This window comes from Populus euphratica, unplaced genomic scaffold, assembly GCF_000495115.2.
Source record: "Populus euphratica unplaced genomic scaffold, PopEup_1.0 scaffold17.1, whole genome shotgun sequence".
In the NCBI taxonomy this organism is placed as follows: domain Eukaryota; kingdom Viridiplantae; phylum Streptophyta; class Magnoliopsida; order Malpighiales; family Salicaceae; genus Populus; species Populus euphratica.
This window is the reverse complement of record NW_011499884.1, coordinates 642,765-666,856: the sequence shown is the minus strand read 5'-3', so window position 1 is coordinate 666,856 and position 24,092 is coordinate 642,765. Positions and strand designations below refer to the sequence as shown.

At 31.5% G+C, this 24,092-nt stretch overlaps 1 protein-coding gene across 1 annotated transcript; it reads right to left on the bottom strand.

Moving 5' to 3' along the window:
* Positions 1 to 21,140: 21,140 nt before the first annotated feature.
* On the bottom strand, positions 21,141 to 22,232 carry LOC105129952 (putative DNA-binding protein ESCAROLA; the record flags this gene model as incomplete). The annotated part of the gene is made up of 1 exon (XM_011032228.1): positions 21,141 to 22,232. A coding segment is annotated over one exon (870 nt), but the record flags the coding sequence as incomplete, so codon positions are not given.
* Positions 22,233 to 24,092: the final 1,860 nt, after the last annotated feature.

Here is a 24,092-nt window from a genome sequence, read left to right as displayed (position 1 = left end):
ACTAAGATGCGTCTCAAGAGTCACTTTAACAAAAGAACTCCTTTACTCTGCCATCCTAGTAACAACAATTATGCACATGCTTTATGAAATGAAAAACAATTTTTTTTTTATCAACTACTACCCTCTCCCCCCAACCAAAACGAGACATTGTCCTCAATGTTCTAAGGTAGAAAGATAGAGTATAGAAGATATCACCTGAAATAACGAACACTGACAAACCTGAAACACACTGAAACAAATATAAGAAACAACAAAACACAATAATAAAACCAAGCATGTGTATGTACAGGTAGTTGTGATTGTGGCTCACATCTTCCCTTGGTTTTACGTCCAAGAACGGCTTAAACGCCCTCTATGGGTCGGGGATAGGCTTCCCATCCAGTTTTCTTAAAAACTGGCAAACAGGGTCTTTTTTAGTCAGATTCCCAAGACTAAGTCTATCATGTTCTTTATGAAATAGTGGCCATAAATCATGAATTGCACGATGCACATCTCCACTAGGATGCGTCTCAAGAGTCAATAGAAGATTATCTAAAGACTCCTTACTCAGGCCATCCTTAATGAATTGTATTTTATCTTCACGGTTTATAGATACCATTCCTAAAGAACGACATTGTGTATTACAAGTCCATCTAGCACATCGATGACAGACATCCAGTCGTTTTGCACGACGCTTCTTTGCAAAAGTGCTTTTACCTGTTCCAGGCATGTGTGAAATGAAGTTAGAGGACTCACCTGATAATCGGACCTTTGCTTCAATCAACCAGCGAATATCTTCAGGAATTCCATGATTCATTAACAATCTCAATCTTGCACATCTAGCACGGTAAATTTTTGTAATCGCATTCTGAGGCAGAGCGGGAAAATACTTTTTCAATTTTTCAAGATTAGTGTCCATTTTCAAATGAGAATTGGAAGAGAGATTCAAAGAATTGCACAAATATATACACAAATATCAGTTATTGTGGGAAACTGAAAGAACCGACTTAAGTCACGGAGTACCGTTATCCGCCATTTGACCGGGGTGAGAGAAACTAGCAAAAATCACTCAAAAAGAAACACAAAAAAGAAAATGTGAGAAAAACAAAATAATCAACCTTTATCTACAAGATCATTCAAACCAGCTGATTCATTTTCACTAGGAAAATTATCAAAGTAAGCTTTCAAACGATGTCCATTTTCCTTAAAATCATTGTCATTCATTGAATTCTCAATATCACAGGCCCCATAAGGATTGGTCCATCTTAATCTTAGCTCTTTAGGGAATGCATAGAGTTGAGAATCATAAAACAAAACTTTTTGACCAGTATCAATCTTTTGACAATTTTCACAAGTTTTGCAGAATGCATGTGTGTCCTTGAACATGGTGGGCCAATAAAATCCATTTTGAAAGATTTTTGCAGCAGTCTTTTTTGACGAGAAATAACTTCCACATGCTTCAGAATGACAAAGTTTAATGACACTACTTACCTCATTGTCGGGAATGAATCTTTGAAATATTTGATCAGGACAATATTTGAATAAGTTAGGGTCATCACAATAAAAGCTCTTCACTTCGTTCAAAAACTTTTCTTTGTCTTGGGTACTCCAATCAGCTGGCAAATCTCCTAAAGCAAGAAAATTGATATTTTTATCATACCAAGGCATTGAACTAAGAGAAAGTAAGGATTTGTTAGGAAAGTAATCATCGATTGGTGTGATGTCAGATGTCGAATCTGTTGTCACTGTTGACAAAAGATTTGCATCAACATTTTTGGTGCTTGTTTCATCCGTGATTTCTTCCTCAGAATAAATCATTTGCAAATCTTCAGTTTCATCCAATTCATTTTTACTTAAAGTAGATTCAAGTTGATCATAAACTAATTCGTCAATATGATCTACTTCTTGTAAATCATTATCATCTCCAGGTTGCTTGCAAATGTTGAAAATATTCATCTCCAATGTCATGTTTCCAAATGATAGCTTCATCAGTCCATTCCTACAATTAATCAATGCATTAGAAGTTGCAAGAAATGGACGTCCTAAAATAACAGGAAATGAATTACATGCTTCAACAGGTTCTGTGTCCAAGACAATAAAATCCACAGGATAAATGAATTTATCGACTTGTACTAACACATCTTCAATTATTCCTCTAGGCACTTTTACAGATCTATCGGCAAGTAAAAGAGATATAGAAGTTGGTTTTAACTCACCTAGATTGAGACTTTGAAAAACTGAATATGGAAGTAAATTCACACTAGCACCAAGATCAAGTAAGGCTCTTTCAATTTTATGCTCTCCAATAAAGCAAGAAATTGTAGGACAACCAGGGTCTTTATATTTCAAAGCATTATTGTTTTGAAGAATAGCACTTACTTGTTCGGCTAGAAAGGCTTTCTTTTTCACATTCAGTTTCCTCTTCACAGTGCATAGATCTTTCAAAAATTTAGCATAGGAAGGAACCTGTTTAATTGCATCCAGCAAAGGTATATTGATCCTTACCTGTTTGAAAATTTCATAAATTTCAGAGTTGTGATTGACTTTCCTTTGTTTGGTCATGGCTTGAGGAAATGGAAGTGCTGGTGGTGAATCAGTCGTTTCTTTGCAATTTTCAGATTCATCCCCTTCCTTACCCTCAGAGATTGATTCATCATCTTTCTCATAAGGTTCAAGAGAGGGTTTTTCAATAACCTTACCACTGCGCAGAGTAGTGACTGATTTGACTTGATCCATGTGTTGGCTTCCGGAACTACTTGCATTTGCATTGTATTGCCCTTTGGGATTTTGTTGTGTTTGAGATGGAAACTTACCTTTCTCTTGGAAACTGAGAGCAGATGTTAATTTAGCAAGAGTATCTTTAAAATCTGTCATGTTTTGAGCAAGTTGAGTATTGATTGTCTCTTGCTTTTCAATGAATGCATGCAATGTTTCCTCAAGATTTCTTCTAGGAGGTGGAGCATAAGGAGGTGCATATCCATGAGAATTTTGGAAATTATGGTGTGCTTGAAACGGTGATTGTGAAGTTTGTGCATTGTTGTTCTCACTCTTCCAATTGAAATTTGGGTGATTTCTCCAACCAGGGTTGTATGTTTGTGAGTATGGGTTGTGGTTGGGCCTTTGGAAACTGTTTAAAGCATGGGCTTGTTCATGGAGACATTCTTTAAAAGAAGGCAAGGTTGGACAATCGTTGGTTGAGTGTTCATTTGTTTCACAGATTTGACACACAATGTTTTCAACGGATTTTAATTGACCACTCTTTTTCAATTCTAGTGCCTCGACTTTTCTAGCTAAAGATGCAAACTTGGCTTGAAGGTCATGATCTTCCCTAAGGTTGTACATGCCTCCACTAGATGTGTGAGGTTGAGTTTTACTCGGTGCCTCATATGTACCCGCGGTGTCCCAATTTTGAGCATTTTCAGCTAACAAGTCTAAGTACTTCATTGCTTCATCAGGGTCTTTATCTTCAAAAGTTCCATTGCACATCAATTCAACCATTTGCCTATCTTTAGGTGTTAACCCTTCATAGAAATGTGAAACCAATCTCCATGTTTCAAAACCATGATGAGGGCAAGTACTAAGCAAGTCTCGATACCTATCCCAACATTTGTAAAATGTTTCTCCTGGTTTTTGAGTGAAAGTGGTGATTTGTCTCTTGAAAGAGTTTGTTCTATGAGATGGGAAAAACTTCTTTAAAAATTGTTGTTGCATTTCATCCCAAGCACGAATGGATCCTGGTCTTAAATTTTGTAGCCATGTTTTAGCTTTATCTTTTAATGAAAAAGGAAAAAGCTTTAATCTGATGGTGTTCATGCTACAATTTAAATTATTATATGTGTTGCAGACCTCCTCAAATTCCCTTAAATGCAAGTATGGATTTTCCAATTCTAAACCATGAAAAGAAGGTAAAAGTTGAATAATGCCTGGTTTAAAATTAAAATGAGATGCATCGGGAGGAAAAACTATGCATGATGGTGCACTTGTTCTTGTGGGATTCATGTGGTCTCTAAGTGTTCTAGCACGGTTATTCTCATTATTCTCATTTTGAAGTGATTGATTATCTTCTTCGGCCATATTTTCTGAAAATGATGAGGATACCCTACAAAGTCTACCACTTGATGTACGTGACCACACTCTCATGCACGTGTAGGAATAAAATAAAATAAAAAGAAGAAGAAAGCAAAAGAAGAAGAAACAAGAGAAAAGAAACAAAGTTATATACAAGAAAAGTGAAAAGAGAAAATAAAATAAATATTATAATTTATACAAAAACTTACCTCCCCGGCAACGGCGCCAAAAACTTGACACGACGAAAAGATTGATGACAAGATTAATCCTACAAGATTCAATTTTAATTAATTATAAACTAAAAGAGGAGGAGATTTTACTTTAACTTTCCTCATAAAGCACTATTCACTAAAATAGGCTTTGTTTTTTTTTTCTTTTTTTGTCAATCAATATTTTTTTGTTTTTAATTTTATTCTTTAATATTATATTGTTTTTTTATTAAGCGACATTTTGATAGCATAGATCATGGGTTTGGTGAGTTAACCTAGTTGGCTCAAGTTTTTTTTTTCTTTCCGATCTCATCCTTTAAAATTGAATTTATTGAAAATTAGGTTTAATGATTTATTTTGTGAACTTTCGATTAGGTTATCTAGGCTTCGTGACTCAATAATAGTTCTTAACGAGTTAACTTGAGTTGACTCAAGTTTTTTTGTGTAATTTTTAATTGGTGTTTTTTCAATTTCATTATTCAACATTGAACTAATTGAGAATTGATGAGAATTGAATTTCATAATCTATTTTGATTTGCTTTAGATATGAATAGTTTGGTCTCATGATCAAGGTTATGAGTCTCATGACTCTAGTCACAGGTCCTTCAATATTGAATTTTCTTTTTATTGGGTTATTCTCATCTTATTACCTAAGCCGCGGGTTTGGATGGTTAACCCAATTGACTTAGTTTTTGTTTCTTTTTTTTATTGATTTTTTTTAATTTCATCATTTAATATTGAATTTGATTGAAAATTTGAATTTATGATTTGTTATGGTTTGCTTTTTATTTGGTTATCTCGGCCGCATGACCTGTAAAATAGTGCTTAACAAATTAACCTGGGTTGAGTTGACTCATTTTTATGTCATTTTCTTAATTAATATTTTTATAGATTTCATCATTAAATATTGATTTAGACAGGAACGAACGAGAATTGAACTTCATAATTGGTTTTAATGTGTTTTCTATAGGTTTATCTAAGTCTTATGACCAAAATCGTGTATTTGACATATTAACCCAACTTCATTATTTTTTAAACTTTTTTCTAAGAGGTTATCTCAGTTTGATACCTTAGTCCATGAGTTTGACGAATTAACTCGAGTTATTTTTTATGTTCTTTTTTATTTAATTTTTTTTAATATCATTCTTTAATATTAGATTGATTGGGGATTGAAATTCATAATTTATTTTAATTTACTTTTTATGGAGTTTTCCTGGTGTTATGATCTGAGCTGTAGATTTGACAAATTAACTTATGTCGTCATTTTAAATCCTTTTTTAATTAATTTTTTTGGTTCAATTTGATCATTCAACATTAGGTTGGTTGAGAATTAAACTTTATAATTTATTTTGATTTACTTTCCATAAAAAGCCTAGAAACCCTAATTTCATAATAGACCGTCTCCTTTCTTCTTCTTCTTCTCTTCTCTCCTTAACTCTTTCTCTTCTCCTCCATGCTTAGAAATGTCTTCTTCTTCTTCTCTTCTCACCTCAAATCCTTGTCTTTTTCTCCATGCTTAATTATGTCTTCTTTTCCTTTTATATTTTTTCTTCTCAGTTATTTTAATTAGTATACTTTACGAATTTATTTTTTTCTTTTCTCTTCTTAGTTCTTTTTCTAGTTTTTTTCACTATATTTATTTTATTTTATTTTTAATTATTTTTATTTTTAATAATTATATGAATGTTGTTGTAGGATTTTATTTTTTTTATATGAGATCAATTTTTAGTTTATTTATTTATAGGATTTTTAATTCTTTTTCATATGAATTTTTTAGTTGAATTAATTTTTTCATGTTATTTATTTGATGCTAATTTTTTTAATTTTTTTTCTTTTTTTTTCAAGCATTTTGAGTATTATAGAGTGTTGATTAATATTAATTTAATTATTTTATAGTTTTGTAAAATATATTTTTTAAAAATATTTTTAAATAATTATCAATGAAATTACATATGATTTGTTTCCAAGGGAATTACTGACGTAATGAATTATTTTTTTTGCTCATTTTTTTTATCAGTAAGTCCATCGGTAATAATATTTTTTATTACCAATGGATTTATCGATAGACAAACAATTACCGATAAAAGATTCACCGATAAAGACTTTCCTTCAGTGGTTTTGTCGGTAATTTTTTTACGAATGGAATGCTAGTGCAAATACCAATGGAAAAGTCAGTCGGCAAATCTAAAGATTATGGTAGTGACTCAAGTAAATTCAACATGTTGTTATCTTAATATTAAAAAAAGATATCACCTTGAATATTTTTAGCCAAACTATGTTTTTGCAGGTTGTATGAGTTGCTTTTAGACCCATAAATTCAACCAGGTTACATTGAATCAATTCTCACATGATTGAAGAAAAAACATTTCACTAGAAAAAAAACACTAGCAACATCTGAATATTTTTTATATTCAAGAAAAATTTGACCTGACATGCAGTGTAACACAAGTCAATATTCGATGATGTTTATATTTTAGTTGAGAGCAATCCAAACATAAAGCATGAAGTAAAATTTGAGAATATTAAAACAAAACTATTATGAAAGTTTGCTCTCTCTCTCTCTCTGTGTATATATATATATATATATATATATATATGCATGTGTGTGTGCTGTTACCCATTTTTGGTTCCCATTAAAAAAAAAATACCCAAAAAATATTCAGAAGAAATTCAAAAAATAATAGAAGCGAGAAAATGATGTTAGAATGTCAAAAAAAAGTCAAACTTGTTTGTGGAGGTTCAAAAATACACGTTTATGCAAGTAAGAAGAAATAATTACCCTGTTACTATGTATGAGCACAACAATCGGGTAATTATGTTTTGGAATAGTAAACCGTCTGGGTTGACTCAGCCTAGTCTAGGTGGCTAGGCTAAGTCCAACCCAATATATGATGATTTGTGTTTTATTGGCTGCGTCTAACCTAATATGTGATGGTTTGGATTTTTTATGGGCCAAACCCGGCCCAGTTTGGCCCTTTTTAAAAAAAAATTCTTCAAAATCTATTTAAAAAATAGGTGATTTTCCTACTAATTTTTTCTTAGTAAAGATATAAATCCAATATAAAAATATTCAATTTTCATCAAAATATTGAAAAGAAAAAAAAATATTTTTGTTTTCAAGTATACGGCCTAGTCTCTCAAAAATAAAAATAAAAATCATATCATATTTTCATATAATAAAGATTTAAAAATTTGTATTAGCATACATTTTGGCTTTAATAACCAGTTTATTAGAGGTACGAAAACTAGGCTAATATTTCAAAAAAATAAAAAATATATATTTTTACTTTTAATATCTAGGGTTACAACCTTATATGGAGGACATATTTCAGATATTAAACTCTTTTATTGACGTTAGAATGGTTAGACTTACCTGATAAGATAAATATCTCTTTACTCATAAGGATTTTTTTTAAACCGTAGACAAATTAACAACTAGAAAACATGACAAGACCTTAGATTTTATTAGACAATAAAACAATGCATCTTACTTTATGTAGGATATATTTGGGGTGTTAATACCTTTCATTTATACAATCAGTCCCTATAACTAATCTTTGAAACTAGTTAGAGTTCTTAGTAACCAAAATATTAGATGGTGACTTCCATTCCAACTCTTCACTGATAAAAAACAAGAACTTCCTTGTTTCCTCACATTTGACATATTTAATATATACATAAAATACTGATTTTGAGAGTAGATGCTTTCATCATAGAGTCGCACATATATGATATTATGTATTTTCAGTCAACTTTTTATATTATAACTAAAGCTATATATGATATTGAACTTTTTTTATTGGTTCATTTATATATAAAAAATATTTTCTTTTTTCTTTTTTCTTTTTTCTTTATATAAAATTCAAATTCTAATTATGTATAATATGCATGGATTGCAGCCTCCTTACAAATCATGTTAAACCTTAAAAAATGTTATAATATTCGAGTATCATTAACTTTTAGACTAGAGAATCAGTGCATCTTCTTGGGAGTAACGTCACGCATAATCAATTTAGTAATTAGAGTCAATGGACAACTATTGTTACATAATTTCACTAAAGATCAAAATAGCTGTGTAGATAGGCATAAAAACAAGGTTTTTTTAAGAATCTTAACACGTAATTTCTTTTGTTTTTTCCCCCCAGCAATGAAGAGGCTCACTTATCATCATGCGTCTGCTTATAAGCATGCAAGGCTTGTATTGTCGTCAAATCCCTCCCACTCCAAAAAAGGCCAAACAAGTTACACGTAGGTCCCACTTCACGATAAAATCTCATTTTCAAATGCAAATAAAACGAAAATTGCAATCACAATAAGGCATTCGATTTTAAAATAGACAGTGAACGTAATAATTGTCTTACCGTCATGTCTACCCATAGAATTTTATACATTTTTGCTGGTTTTTTTTTACGGTGAAACCAATATAGTAAGACGTTTGGTAATAAATTAAGCTGTATTTTATATTATATAACTCATTAAAAAATTAAGTTTGAAATGTAATTTCTGTGTAGTAATTTTTATATATATTTTTAATGAAGTTTCATAAAAATTTAATTGTTTTTGTGTTTAAAAGCATTTTTAAAAAAACTTAAATTTTTTTTATTTTTTCTTAAATTATTTTTTTATGTTTTTAGATCATTTTGATGTGTTAATATGCGTAAATATAAAAAATAATTTTTAAAAAATAAAAAATATTATTTTAATATATTTACAAATAAAAAGTACTTTAAAAAATAAATGCAACCACGTTTTTAAATATAAACCAAAATATTTTATATATATTTTTTATCATTTATAAACTTTAATTATAATTTTTATTAAATATATATTTAAATCTAACTAAATACAGTTAATTATACTATTTTAAAATTTATTTTTTTTAAAATTCAACCATATCTAAAAATAAATATTTTTCTAAAAAATAAATATATTTTAAAAGGGCAAAATCTATGTCTCCCGCCTTTGACGGTCTGGAAGGAAAACCGCTAATTTGTAGGGGCTGTCAGAGAGTGATAAAGCTTGCATATGCCACGTGGAGGAATCTGAGGAAGGGTAAGACTGGTCAACAGATCCGATTTTGGAAAGGTAAGGGTTTGATTTGGGACCCACTACTTTCCAGAAAAGCTAATTCATTCACTACCCATCAGTTGCTCACCGTATAAAAGCTTACATGTTGGCAAGGGATGGCATCTACACATTGTATTTTATCCAACTTAATTTTCTTTTCTTATGCTGAAATCATAACAAAATCTGGTACTTTTACTCGTTATTTAATAAATAAATTGACAAGTATATTTTAATTTAAATTTGACCTCAAATTAATATATCAATTATCCATGCATAATTTATAAAATTAATCCCAGCACATCAATCCGGGTGTGAATAATTTATTTAAAGTTAACTTAACTAGAAAAGAACTTAATCTTCGTACACGAAAACTGATTAAAAATATATTTATCATTGAGACAATATATATATATAAAGGCGGCTCCAAACTGACAAGCTTTAAATTATATTTCTTTTTACAAGAAGATGTTGCATGAAAAAGGATGAACCAAGATTCAGGATGGATTGCTTGAATAGATTCTGATCACTTATTAAAGAAAGGCATTCCTTTATATGGCGTTAATTTGTCATCATTTGCCTAAAAAACTGCACTACAACTTGACAAACTATGGTTAAAAAAATAGCGTTTAACATTGAAAAACGGGAAATATTGTGATTAGCTTTTTCCTACTCCTTTGTGAATTTGTTAAGATCATGCATGCATTTTCGTAGATCGATGATCTTGCCAGCTGGATATATGATCAATTCTGGACTAGCTACTTAATAGGCAGAGCAGCATAGCTGGATTTGGAGAATTAGGATTTCTTTTTAAGGTTGCACGAGTCACCCTTAATTCCACGTAAATTGCACAATTTTGGTGGTTATTACTTAGAGAATCTTTGTTCATGGCGTGTTACTGAGCATTCTAATGGCAGTGGTGAGGTTGTGTTTCAATCCATGCTTGTTCTTCAACAATTTCAAGGAGAAAATTAAGTAATATGTGTGCAGTCACCAATTAAACATATCAATGTATATAGCTCCTTTTTTTTTTTTTTGCCCCATCTGTCTTGATATTGCCTCTTTCAATCCAGGCTTGTTAGTTCTTCAACGGTTTTAGTTATTTTTTTCTTTATTCATCTTGGTTTTTCAAAAAAAAAAAAAGAGTCATCATCACGACATAATAAAATATTACAACAATTAGATCATGTAATTGAATTACGTAAAATTAGCAAAAGCATCGACCGAGCAATTGTTTTCAGGCTTTCCAAGAAAGAAAGAAAGAAAGATATCATTAAGTATTTATTTATTTTGATAAGATGAGAATCAATATAAAAAAAAAACGAAATAGGCCTGTACAGAGTGAAAGAAATAGTAGGGATTATGTACTACCTTGATATAATAATTATGACGTTGATCATACCTTGATCTTCTTTTCGTTTGTCCGTTATTTTGGATTGCGGAAAGCATGCATACCCTCTATCCAAAAATTGAAAAAAGCAACGAAAAATATTTCATCATGACTTTACCGATGAGAAATGTGATGCCCATATTTCACTAGTAATTTCTGGTGGAAACAATAATAAAATTTAAAATATACTATTACTATTTTCATTAGTGTTCCTAACATATCAAATTGCAGATAAAAATCCCATCAATAATTTAAAAAATAAAATAAAAATTGACAATCATCTTTTCTTCCCCATTTCTTCTTCTTAATTCTTTGATTTCAATTCAAACTCTAAATCTGGTCTCTCTCCCATGCACATCAAATTTCTGACACCCCCTGTGTAATCCAGCCACCTAACCCTCTTTCGGCAGATGCAACCTCCCTCCATTAGTTCATTTTCATTTTTTATATTGAAATAATCTCAAGATTTAGTTTTTATTTCATTTTTGATGATTTTTTTTGTTGTAATTTGTGTAGGCTTTGTCGAATCAACAAACTGGGTTTGGTTCTTTTGTGTAAAGAGAAAGTTGAGAAAAAATAAAATGGGTAACATATTCATTAACCAACTTTTCTATTTATATGTCTAGTCCAACATATAATAGTAAATATAAATATTATAACACTAGAGTAATTCTATAGTATTTTTTATATATATACATTCTATAATATGTCCAATTAAACCGAGGATGAAGGATCGAATAGAAGCTTAAATTGAAAAACAATAAAAAAAGCAACAAAAAGCTGCTTAATAAAAACATCTACAAGTTAATCTGGAGAAGAGATAAAAGAAATCTGAATCTTCTTTTTCACAATCTTGTCTCATATAAAATGACAATCTCGTATTATTGAATGTATATATATATATATATATATATATATAATATTATAGGACTACTTTAGTGTTGTAATCTCTACCTTTACTATTGTATATTGCCCTACACATATAAATAGAAAAGGTTGGCTATGGAGGGCGGCATATTACAACAATTCTGTCTTGGTCATAAGGCTGGTTACCAAGTCTTTAAACTTTCCACAAAGGTCACGAAATACACGGAGATTGAAGTCTTCAAGGGAAATAGACCGACTAACAATAGTCAATTCATCAAATAATAATTTTGTTTGCTGCATATACATGTCAACTGAAGCATCACCTTGTCAAAGATCTTGTGAAGATCCATGGAATTACATAATATATGAGTTAGATGGAGAGGTGAGAGCTTTCTCAAGAGAGCGCCAAACACAATGAAAGGTTTAACAATCTACCTCAAGGTATAATACGTCCATGAAAAGAGAGGAGAGTAATGCGCTCCAAATAAGTTTATCATGTTATTTCCAACAAAGAAAATAGAGGTTGATTGTATGAAAAAAAAACTAGTAAAACTGTCAAAAATATGAGAAGAAAGACATGGCACCGAGCAATCAACAAAGTGAAAGACACCCTGACTAAAAAGATATGGCTTTACCTGCATTTATCAATAGAAATAATTGGTATTTGTAAACTTCAACGAAACAACTTGTTGAGTGTTAGGCAAAGCAACTATAGTTGGAGTTGATGCCCTTATAATGTGAAGAGGGACAACAAAAACATGAGAAAAGGAGCCATTTTTCTGCTCTACAAGTGAAAAAGGATATTGTTGTGGGAAGGCACCACCGACAGCCGCCTCTGAGTTGCCGATCGGCTAAGCTGCAGTGCTGGTTTGGTGGAGGGAGAAGTCGAAAACAACAAAGTCCATTAGGGAAAGGAAGAGAGGAGTTCTGATGTGTTAAGGCTTCGATATCAAGTTGAGAATAAGTAAGAGGCTTAACCTATTAGTTAGACAACATTTTCTATTTATAATTTTAGGGCAATATACAATAGTAAAAATAAAAATTGTATTTAGGGTATTGGTTTTTGGATTTAGGGTGTTATATATTTTTTTAAAATTTTATAATAGAGGTTTTGATTTTTTGGCTTTTAGGTGTTTCCTCAAATTCCGGGAAAATAACATTTGCGAAAAGGCATTTATCTGGCAAATTCTAGATCAAATATGAGCACAAGTTTTAACTTTTGTTGTTTTAACCAAATCTTGTATGCTTGTGTGAGTTGGTTTTGTGGTGTTGAAGTTATTAATTTATTTTTATAGTTTTGGTGAATACAACAACTATTGGTGTGGAAGTTCACCCTTAGGATTTCTTCACTAATTGTGGGAAAATTAGATTCTATTACTGGGATACATCGATGAAGAGAAGTTCAATGTTCTTACATATGGATACTAGTAAGTTATTAGTAGTTTTTGTTTATTTCAATCCTAGATTTTGGTAACCAGTGTGTGTGAGTGTCATGATCTTTTGGAATTTATGCAACGAGGATGATTTAAGATAAGCATTATTCAAATTCCGATAAGCATGAGTCACTGGTGGGTCTTATATTCTTTGATTCTTTGATTGTGATTTGTAATTGATTGTTTCATAACAGAGCTGTTGACGGGAAGCAAATTAACAGATCAATGTACTCTTTGTGCCTACTGGATTCTTGCTTAAATTGGACATTTGATGTATACTAGACCTTAATTGCTCCTAGTTCAAATGGCTTTTCATGTTTATTTAGGGAGCGTGACAGATTTTTTTTCTTCTTTTTGGATGAATGGTGGATTTGTTATATAATTCGAATTTGGTAAATTTTATTAAGAAGTACATCTCTGCAATTTTGGTGAAAGTGATTCTATAATTTGCGTTATTGTTGGTTCAATTCAGATTTAAGATTCTTATTCTAATGTTGAAAGGGCGTTTGCTTGCAAAATGGAGTGATGTAGACTCATGGTGAAGAGACTTTGGAAGTTTTTCAAGCATTCTTCGGTGAATTGTGTCTTGTCACTGCGTTATGCAAGCAGTGAGCTTAACATTTTCAAGCAGCAAAGATGCTTAGTGTTCCAAAATTTTGTGTATCATTCTTTTGGACGTTTACCATTGAACAATTTAAAATCTTGTAAAAAATATAAAATCTTCCCAAATGTTAACTTTATTGCAAGTTTTATTATTTGTTTGCGCTGACTGTGAGATGTTCACTTATGAAAAAGACAGAAATTTTTTTTTGAGTTGATTGTGAGATGTCACCAAAATAATTGAAAATATTGATGGAAAAACAGACAAAATATTCGTTAAATTGGTGATTCTACCAACGTTTATTATGTCGGTACTTTTTATTATTGATGGATTTTTTGACGGAAAATAGATGGTAAAAACTAATTTTAAAAATGAAATAATTTGTTATTAATATTAGAAATTATTGACGAAATAAAATTGTTGAAGATTGGCTTTCCAACAACAATAATGATGTTTCTATTTTTTAAAACATTAGCATAGTTTTTTCTAAATGCCAACGGAATAATCCATCGGCATTCTTCAATTTTCTTGTTGTGACCCATCGCTTAAAGAAATTGAGTTATTTACTAGACATATATATAATAAAAGGTTGCAGAACGTGCTGCATTCTGTTTTAATATGGTTTTATATAGTGTTTGCAACTAGAAAAATATCAATCATAACACACAGCACAATAACAGGACATGCTAATCATTCAACGGGAAAGAAGGGGTGAAAATAAAAGTGTAAGTTTAATAGTTGAATTGTGCAATGAGCTTTTCTAGATAAGAACAAATTGAGCAGTTCTAAAATAGGATATATGTGTGGGTGGGTGCGTCAAGATCGATGACTGATAGACTAATTAAAAAGCATATATACCAGAGTTCAATAATATTATTTAAATTTGTCATCCAATTTTGAAATCTTTTGGCCTCGGAAACTCACCTTTTTAACTTGTATTAAACTTGCTTGCTTGCTCGCTCCTGTGGGATCTTATGAAAAATATGTGGCAGAAACATGAAACAAAGATTTTTTAGTCATTAGAGGAATATTTCATCGATCTTGAAATTCGTTAGAAAAATCATGACGTTCAGTTCTCTTAATTTTATAATGATTGATTTTAATATTGCTCAATTAATAAGTTAAAGGCTAAGACAAACAAAAGAAGAGTTACAACAAATTAATTAAGCTATAAATCCATCAGGTCTCCTTAAACTTTGTTTAGCTAAATAGCCAGCTACTTCATTCCTTTCCCTTAACACATGGATGAAGCTATTAATTTTGAAACATTAAGTTTTGAATTAGTGGTTCACCTTGCAAGATTAAGACACCACATGATCGGCTAGGCATATCTTGTTAATTAAATGTTTGAGAATAGCTTGGTTATTTCTGTATCCAATCACATATCATAATTATCATAGCTATCAGAAACTGATCAAAGCTTCGAGTGACCCAAGACCTTAATTGGATTTGTTTCATTCAAAACTCGAGCTTATAATTAACTTAGAAAAAATTATTTAACCTATTGATTTAACACAGAACCCAAATGATCCGGTATAATCTGATAAAGATTTTTTTAAAAAATATATATATTTTTTCCTAGTTAAATACCTCTTTTTTTAATCTTTTTCAATTGATTACTAACTTATATCAAATCTTATTGTATAAATAGTAAAAGAATATTTTATTTTTTTAATATGAAATTTAAAACCCATATATATATATATATATATATATATTTACAAGAAAAAAAATTTTAATGTGGAATAAATTTTTTTGTTTAAATACTTTAATTTAAAATAATAAGATAATATTTTTTAATGTGAAATAAAAAAAAATTGAAATAATTTTTTAATTTATATTCACATGAATAGTTTTTTAATTTTTTTTATAAAATATTAAAATTTTAAATATTCTTTATAATTTTTTAAATTGATGTAAATTAAATGATATAACCTGAAATTCAATCTCTTATCCAAATCATCCCAAATCAGGCTTCATAACTATGTCACAGATAGCTAAGGCCATAAATTAACTTAGCTTGCCCTCGTAATCAATAACACCTGTCGACAAGCACACAAACAAATATCTTCATATTGGAGTTGGGAGTTGGCGTGCGCATATATATATATATATATATATATGAACAGAGATTAAACAACTTATAGTAAGAATTATTACAAAAGGAATAACTAAAAAAAAAATGCAGAAATTTTTATTTTCTTAATTACCTTGACTTAGGATTCGAGAATATGATACAGATCATATTTTATGGTGCTTTTTATTTTAAAATATATTAAAATAATATGTTTTTATTTTTAACATCACATATTAAAATAATCTAAAAATATTAAAAAATAATAATCTTAAGCTACAAAGAAAAATTCAAATTTTAAAAAATGTTCTAGTCGTACTATCAAATGCTCCCTTAATATTATTAGACCATCTATTAATACAAGCTGAACTTATCTTTAAATCATAACCTGTATGAGTGACACGCTTTTCGTTGGCCTGTAACCAAGAAGAAAAATGAAGCAAAATTCGATAAAATCATCTTTTCATATGGGGTTAAACCTTATTTAAACCTAAATCATTTTTAATTAGCAAAGTACTCCACGCAATGCCAAAAGATAAGAATTGTTATGCCTTCTTTTAAAATTTTCCAAAAATCATGTGAGGCTATTCAAATAGTATATTATCTAGTGATTTAGAAACGCACCGAGAGATGTCCACCATGTCAGAAACTTAGTTCAAAGCTGCCATGGCTAGCAAAGACCCTTATTTCAACCCACTCATCTCTTTGCAGCAAAGTTTGGCTTTTCTCTCTCAAGAAAGGAAGCCTAATGAGATTGATTGATTTTTGAAAGATTAGGTTAAAGTCTGCTTCGTTGGATACAAGATGATGATGTGTACTCCACGACAAGGGAACGGCGCGATTGAATTTCTGCATCAACATGGACTTGAAAGGAAAGCCAACATGTTCCTGGATTTATCTTGGATGATGTCCGCTGCTACCCCACTGTATAGTTTATTCATAATAATTTTTCGCTCTCTTTAATATATAATTTGGCTTCAATTAATGGGTGGTTTACATTTCATTAATGTTGAGTCAGTGGATTCCCTTTCAAACTAATGTTAGATTAATGGCTTGTCACTGTCTCGATGATAGCTCAGTCTCGCTAGTTGCAAATGCAAGTTGTGCAGTCCCAACACTTGGAAAGGCAATTGAAACAAAAGGAGAGCACATTTGTTTTTATTGGTGTAATAAGATGAAGGATTAGTTTAATTAGTGCGATAGTGATTATTGAACAGATGAGGGTCCATCAATATTGCTTCGACTTTAGCTTTGGAATGTTGTATTGATACAATTTGCTAACGATTTTTAAATCAATATTTATGAAGGAGGACACGTGAATCCATGTGAAGAGGGTCCTCCATGTTTCTAAAACTCAATAAGATCCTTTGAGTGTGAGAAGAAGAAAATGATCTTAAAGGGGTTGATTAATCTGATAGAATGTTAAAGTTCTCTTCTGCTGAACTTTATGTAGCACTTGAAATCTCTGGCGTAGCCCATAGATATAAGGCATTTAATCATAGAAGCACGGATCATTTCAGTTAAATAACCTTCTGGTATGTATCCACAAGGAAATAAAGATGATTATTTTCTCTGAGAATCATCACAGCATGGAAAATAACTCTTTTGAATTTGATTTCATGCATGATTTTCTTTATTCTATAATTTTAAAGCTGACACATATGCAACGTATATAAGAAACATTAAGGGGAAGAAAACTATAAAATTAACCACATCAGTGTCATGATACTTTGCTTTTGGAACCCTGCCATGTCATTCTGGCCATTAATAGTGTTTTCTTATACTAATATTCAGTAGATCAGTACTGAAGTATTCGCGATTATTCTTTAATTACGAGGAATATAGATAGAAATACTCTATTTTAAGCCAAGCACAGTTGGGACCAAGACGGCAGTACTTCTGTTGCATTTTAGAAAATGTTGGTATTTGTTCTTCAAATAAGGTCAATTTGATTGCAGACAATAAGAGGAAATTATCTTTTTTGGTAGGCCAAAATGATTGGAAGCTAGCTCAGGGAAGCATCATATAGCAACAAAATTATACATGTAGAATCTGGACTCCGAAATTATATATGTTGAGACAAAATATAATTTCCATGCTTCTCATATCCCTTTTACAATGACATTAAGTGGCGAGAAGAAAGTTGAGATCCTTCTTGAATTGCATCTCTTGGGCATGATGAAAGGAAAAAGTAGTGGACGGGGTTAAGTGAAAATACTTAAATGGATTTCTTCCCCCCGCCCCTTTTTTTTGCTGCCTTTAAAGTTTCTGGCTCTGTTTTGATAGTGAAAGAAATATTCTGTTGTTCATGTATTCATCTTGTTTGGCCCATGCATGCTAATATCCAATTAATTAATTGTTCTTGGTTCTAGCCAACCCTACAGGATCTCTGAAAATAGTAATACTGCAGCTTTTCATATATGAATATTAATCCATAAGAGAAAATGATTTTTCAACTATATTTTTTTATATACTAACTAATCGATTTATGGTTATTGCTCGCAAACTTGCACGACCAGTTTTATTATAATCATTTTCTTAGAATAAAATTAATTGTTTGTGCGCAAATAGCAACATATATTCTTCATATTTTTGAATAAAAACAGGAGATATATTATTTTCATATTCATGGCATACCTATTTCAAATTGTTATTTGATATTCTTGTTCTCGATTAAAATATTACGCCTGTGCATCTTTCAAATTGCTAACAAATATTCTATATATGTTCTACCATGAGCCCACGTTGGACTGGGTAATTAAATTAGTGACGGATCAAAATAATTATAATTCCAAGATAGAATAAGTCAACTTATGTGAATCGGATTGCAGTTGAGGAATCCAAAAATGGGGCTTTGGCTCCATGTTTTTCCAGACTGACCGGACATTACCAAGTTAACAGAGCTTCTGAAAAAGTTATTAGCCAGGTTTCGGAAGAACATAAATGTCTTCCTTTTTTCTTTAATAATTATTTATTCTATCTAGTAAGTCAAAGCCTCCATTACAGGCATGTTGCTGCTATCACAGAAATTATATCAGAAGCATCAGATTAATTATCGCAGTTACCATGCCAGTTTCCACTGGCTGTTCATACGAGAATTATTGATATAAATGATATTCATGGCCAGGAATAATGATTTGGTTTTTTACTTTATCTTTTCCATCGGCCGGGGTTGCCTGAATCCTAAAGCCAAAAGCCAATAGATACTTTCAAGTGAGTTTTTCTTGAAGTAATCCCCTTCAATCAAGTGAATTTTAAATCTAGTATCTCTCTCATAAAGATACTCTCAACTTCACCTTTGACATAAATAATTTAGTGAGATTATCCTTTGGTTGATTTTAATTTACTTTAATTTACCTAGACTAATTCAATCACATATATCCAAACTAATAAAAAAAAGTTTTTCCAATCCCTAGACTTTTAAGATTTAATCAATAATTTGAAGAGATTTAACCTTCTATTTCAATTAAGATATTTAAATTATATCATACAGATCATTTATATTGAAGAATATAAACAACAAAATCAAGATATATCTTTCTTTCAATATGGTTTACATTAAAAGAAGAAAAAAAACCTTAAAACATATTAAGAATTTAAAAAAATTAAAAAGATCAAGATTAAAATTAAAAGCCTAATCCCAAAAGAAAAATAACTATTAAACTTTGGTGTTGTTTCAAGGATATATATAACCATCAACTAGCAAAGAACTAAGATATTTAATAAAATTAATTATTTTTGACACTTGGACATGATTCATCACCGATTAGACTCATAAAAAAATATTTTATTTATTTACTTTTTAATGAGCTGATCCATAATTTAAACTTTCTCTTGTGATTTCTTATTTATATTTTTAAATATATAAATGTTACATGCTATATTATTTGGACCTTTTAATTAAAATTAGAAAAACTTTTCTCGTCAAGTTATTTATAAAAAGTCTTATTTGATAAGTTTAAGAACTAGAAAATTTTCTTAGTGGCTTTGAAATTGAAACCTCGAAGGAATATTGAAACAATTGAAACCCGTGAAGATCCTCTAAACTTCACCATCGACATAGATCGATCCGATATAAGTTTAATTAAAAGATACACAAGTAGCATTCTGTTACCAACCTTTCCATTCATGCATTTTTAATACGGAAAAAAAAAGAAGAAAAAAGTTCAATGCCAAGACAACGAAATAATTAAGATTATTCTTCTTGATTATGCAAGAAAATTCCCCATTCCGCCACCAGATTTGTCATCCAGGGAAAACTTCCAGGAAGTGTTCATGGGACAGCTCTTGCTCACGGAGATAGAGTATCACCATTACACGTGAGTGGGCAAACATGTGGGGCTATAGAATGCCCTCATAGAGTTATATTCATTGTATTGCGCACCATTAATTAGGGGAAATTGACAAAGAGAAAGTCCTCTGAACTTTAATAATTCATCCATTAATTCATAGATTTTTTCTCTTTGAATTTGCCGTAATTCAACATCTCTTGGCCATGTTTTTTATTTCCATATCTTTGGATTTGAGCTTCACCAGGGATAAGATTTCCTCCCAAACTTGAAAAAAGACTGAGAAACCATCTCCTTCTCCCCCCCAGTACTGTTCTATAACCACGACATGTTTCAGTCCCTCACAGCAAGTTTCTCTATCTAAATTGTGTTGGTATGTGTGTTAAAGCAATAAACTAATTCCTGCTATGCATTTTCATTCTATAATGCAAGAATAAAGAAACGAAATGGAGCCGCATACTTTACTAAACCAACAAAAAGCAAATAAATGTAAAATATTGTTACATGGAGCCCTGATATCATCATAGAATCCTCTCTTTTCTATTTATTTTTAATCCTTTCTGCTCCCTCCGTTTTCTTTCTTTCTTCGGTTACAGTTGTAATACGATATTTATGTTGAAAGGATAAGTGTATTTTTCAAATATTATACATGAATCTTTCATAAGCACCAATGTTTCTCTGCACACTAGCCAATGAGGATATCCTTCTGTGTATCAGTTTATTCTGTGAAACAACGCTTTAAAAATGCCACCATGCGCGCAATTCTAAGTTCGTCACTCCAGTAAACCTTGTTCAAGATATTATAACTCAAATGGTCTTTTAGCCATAAATCTAAATGAGGTTTATATGATGAAATCCACCATTTCTTTACTTTTATTTGTATGGTAAAGTGAGATTGCAAGAGCCTGAAAAAAAAGGTGAGGGGATTATACAGCAAAAACACCAAGACTTGGTGATTTTGTCTGTCTACCAACCATATCCAGTACTTTCCTACATCTCCGAAGTCTAATCCATCATATCAGATATACTATAATTCAGAAGAGCATCAATCTAAATATATATTTTATAAACTGGAATGAAATAAGCAGACAATATCCAACCCAAGGTAAATCTCAATGGGGAACAATGGATGTTGAAAAAAATATTAAAAACTTGAAAATGGGAAAGAATTAAAAAGCCAGAAATCATCCTTTTATTGCATAACAGAAAGCAAAGCAAAGCAAAGCAAAGCGAAGTTTAATTAATATACGTTGATAAGCTAGCATGATTTCTTCTCTTCACAACTCTATTCTAGTATTCTTCTTTTCCTCCCAATTTAAACGCCTACCTCTTAGTACAACACAGTATCACACTGATCATGACAATCTCCTCTCTAGCTGGCTCCTCTATTAGTAAGGCGGTCTAGCAGCATGTGCCCAAGCATAGGCCTCATGCCCTAATTGTTGAGCTCCACTTTGCATTAGATTTGGCGGCAGATAGACAGGCATAGATGAGGGATCAGGCAATCCAGATTGTTGTCCACTGCTTCCGATCGCTGGCGGGGAATTATTAGCTCCGCTTTGGAGGTGTCCCTGACCACCACTTCCAGCTTCTTCATCATCCTCTAATGGTAACCTCTCATACGTGGCATTAGCAAAAGTTGCAGCAATGACCATGACCGGCCCTGCTGCAATTAGTGATCCAACCACACTTCCTCCAACAACCTGCCCTTGTCCGCCGGCAAGGTACACAGTCAGTCCAGTGGAGCCAGGAGGAGCCGGTCCCGGCAAAAATGCCCCAGTTAGGGACAAAATCTCAAACCTACCGTGGAGGGCGACTACAGCACCCGGTGCTGCCGGTTGTCTTAGGGTTACGTTGGCCACGGAGCCACTGCCACTAAGCACACAAACACCCCGTTGACGCCTCCGAGCAAACTGTGCCACACTTTCAGCTACATCAGCACCACCAGCAATTTCCATGACGTGGCTTCGGAGAGCATTAGGGCTGTCTCGAGTCACAAAAATTGGTGGTTTGGGTTTGTTTTTCGATCCAGGAGGCCGGCCTCTAGGTCTTCGGTTACCAATCTCAACAGCACCCTCTTTAGCCTCATCTCCGGTATCTCTATCATCATCATCTTCGTCCCTTCCACCGCTTCTGTTGCTGGTTTCATTAATGGAAAGTTCACGATTGATTTTTCCTAACGAAGGTGAATTGGATGAAGAGTCAAGGCCAGGCAGGCCAACCTGACCCGTCCACCAAGGATTAGCCAGGATTGCTAATTAAGGGAACAGAAGGGAATTAAGAGAAGGGAAGGAGAAGACTTAATTGAATTTCAGTTGGTTTTATTTAGGAAAGGTTCGAGACCAGAAAGTCAAAGCAAGGTTTAGCAAGAAACATTTTTTTTTAAGAAAAAAGGTTAAATACCACAATCAATAGCGTTCTTTTACAGGCTAGCTAGCTCCTATGCTGATGATCTTCTTCCTCAGATTTTGATGAAGGTGCATGTGAGAGAGGAAAAAAGAAATTAAGATTAGAAAAGGAGGTAGCTAGGGAGAGCTTGTGAAAAGAGAGAATTAGATGCAATTGGTCACCGAATCAAGTAAAGCGTGGCACGATCGATTCAAGATCACTGATTTTAAGAGAAAGAACAAAGAACTGATGCAAAACCAGTCATAGAATCAATCAACACACAAATCAAGAGAGAAGAAAGAGAAAGAATTATAAACTAAAGCTCACTAGTTAGAGATTGGAAGTTCATCAAAGAAAATGAACTGATCTCTCAAGAGACAAAACAATGGAGCTTGTATAATTTCTTTCTTTGAATGTTGGCTCTGTGTTTTTTCTGTGCCTTTGCGTTGTGTTGTGATTCGGCAAGGTAGCTAGGCAAGGGTTTTTTCCTCCTCGACCATGTACTTTATTAATACTACGAGCGAGTACTAGCTAATTGTAACGTGATCAGCAATATATTATAAGCTCTTCTTTTAGAGGTCATTGAAATTAGGGTTTCGTGGGGTCTTGTGCGCGTGGGCAGGTGGGAAGCACGTCGTTTTCTCGTGCCCCAACATTTTCAATATTGTTAATATGTTACAATTTTTTAATTTTTAAAGTATTTTTTTAGGAATATATTTAAATAATATTTTTATTTTATTTTTAAAAATTTATTTTTTATATTAGTTATCAAAACATTATGAAAACTCCAAAAAATTAATTTAAAATAAAAAATAAAAAATATTGTTTTTATAACACTTTAAAAAAATTAGTTTATTAAGGTAGTGTTTGGAAACGAGACCCACATGCTTTTTGATAAAAATTTAAATTTTTAAAAAAATTAATTTTTTATATTTTTATATTTTTAGATATGATATATTAATATAAAAAATTAAATTTAAAAAATAAAAAAATATTAATTTAATATATTTCGTAGAAAAGCATTATGATAATAAAGATGTACGCATGACTGCTATCAGTTGCTCGCAACCTTTCCATATCTTTTTCTTTGCACTCTCTTCACAATCTTTGAGTCTAATAATCTCTATGTTTATGGGTCGGCCACAAGTCGTTCTCTAGCTTACATAAACAATGTCCCGTCAACTTAATTAATTACAATTCCAAGTGTTATACTAATTAATTATTAAATTTGATAATAATTACCAGGTAGATGGAGAGCTTTTGGCTTCCTGATAATTAACGTATGGTTATAAAAAGCTCTATATATAGATTGGGATGCACACTTTCGCTTCTCCCTAACTTCATATATATATATATATATAACATAAAAAGAAGAGTTGTAAGATCCTACTAATTAATTATGAAATACCTATATGCATGGTAATAAGATCTGTGTTGCATGCCAAAGGTCGAGTACTCAAATTTCTAATCTTAATTAATTTACAGACAAGAATATAACGGAAAACAAATTTTAAGATGTTGATGTTTAATTGAACCCCGCCCATAAAACAAAAGAAAAGGACATGATGTTTACACATCACGTACGTGTTTGTATTGGCCAAATTATACTTGGAATATTTTTATTTATTTTTCCCCTTTCCCCTATCCTGATCAACGTTGCATTTACTTGTACCCAAAAAAAATAAATGCTGAAATGTCTTTTCACATTACTTTGTACGTACCTCGCTAGT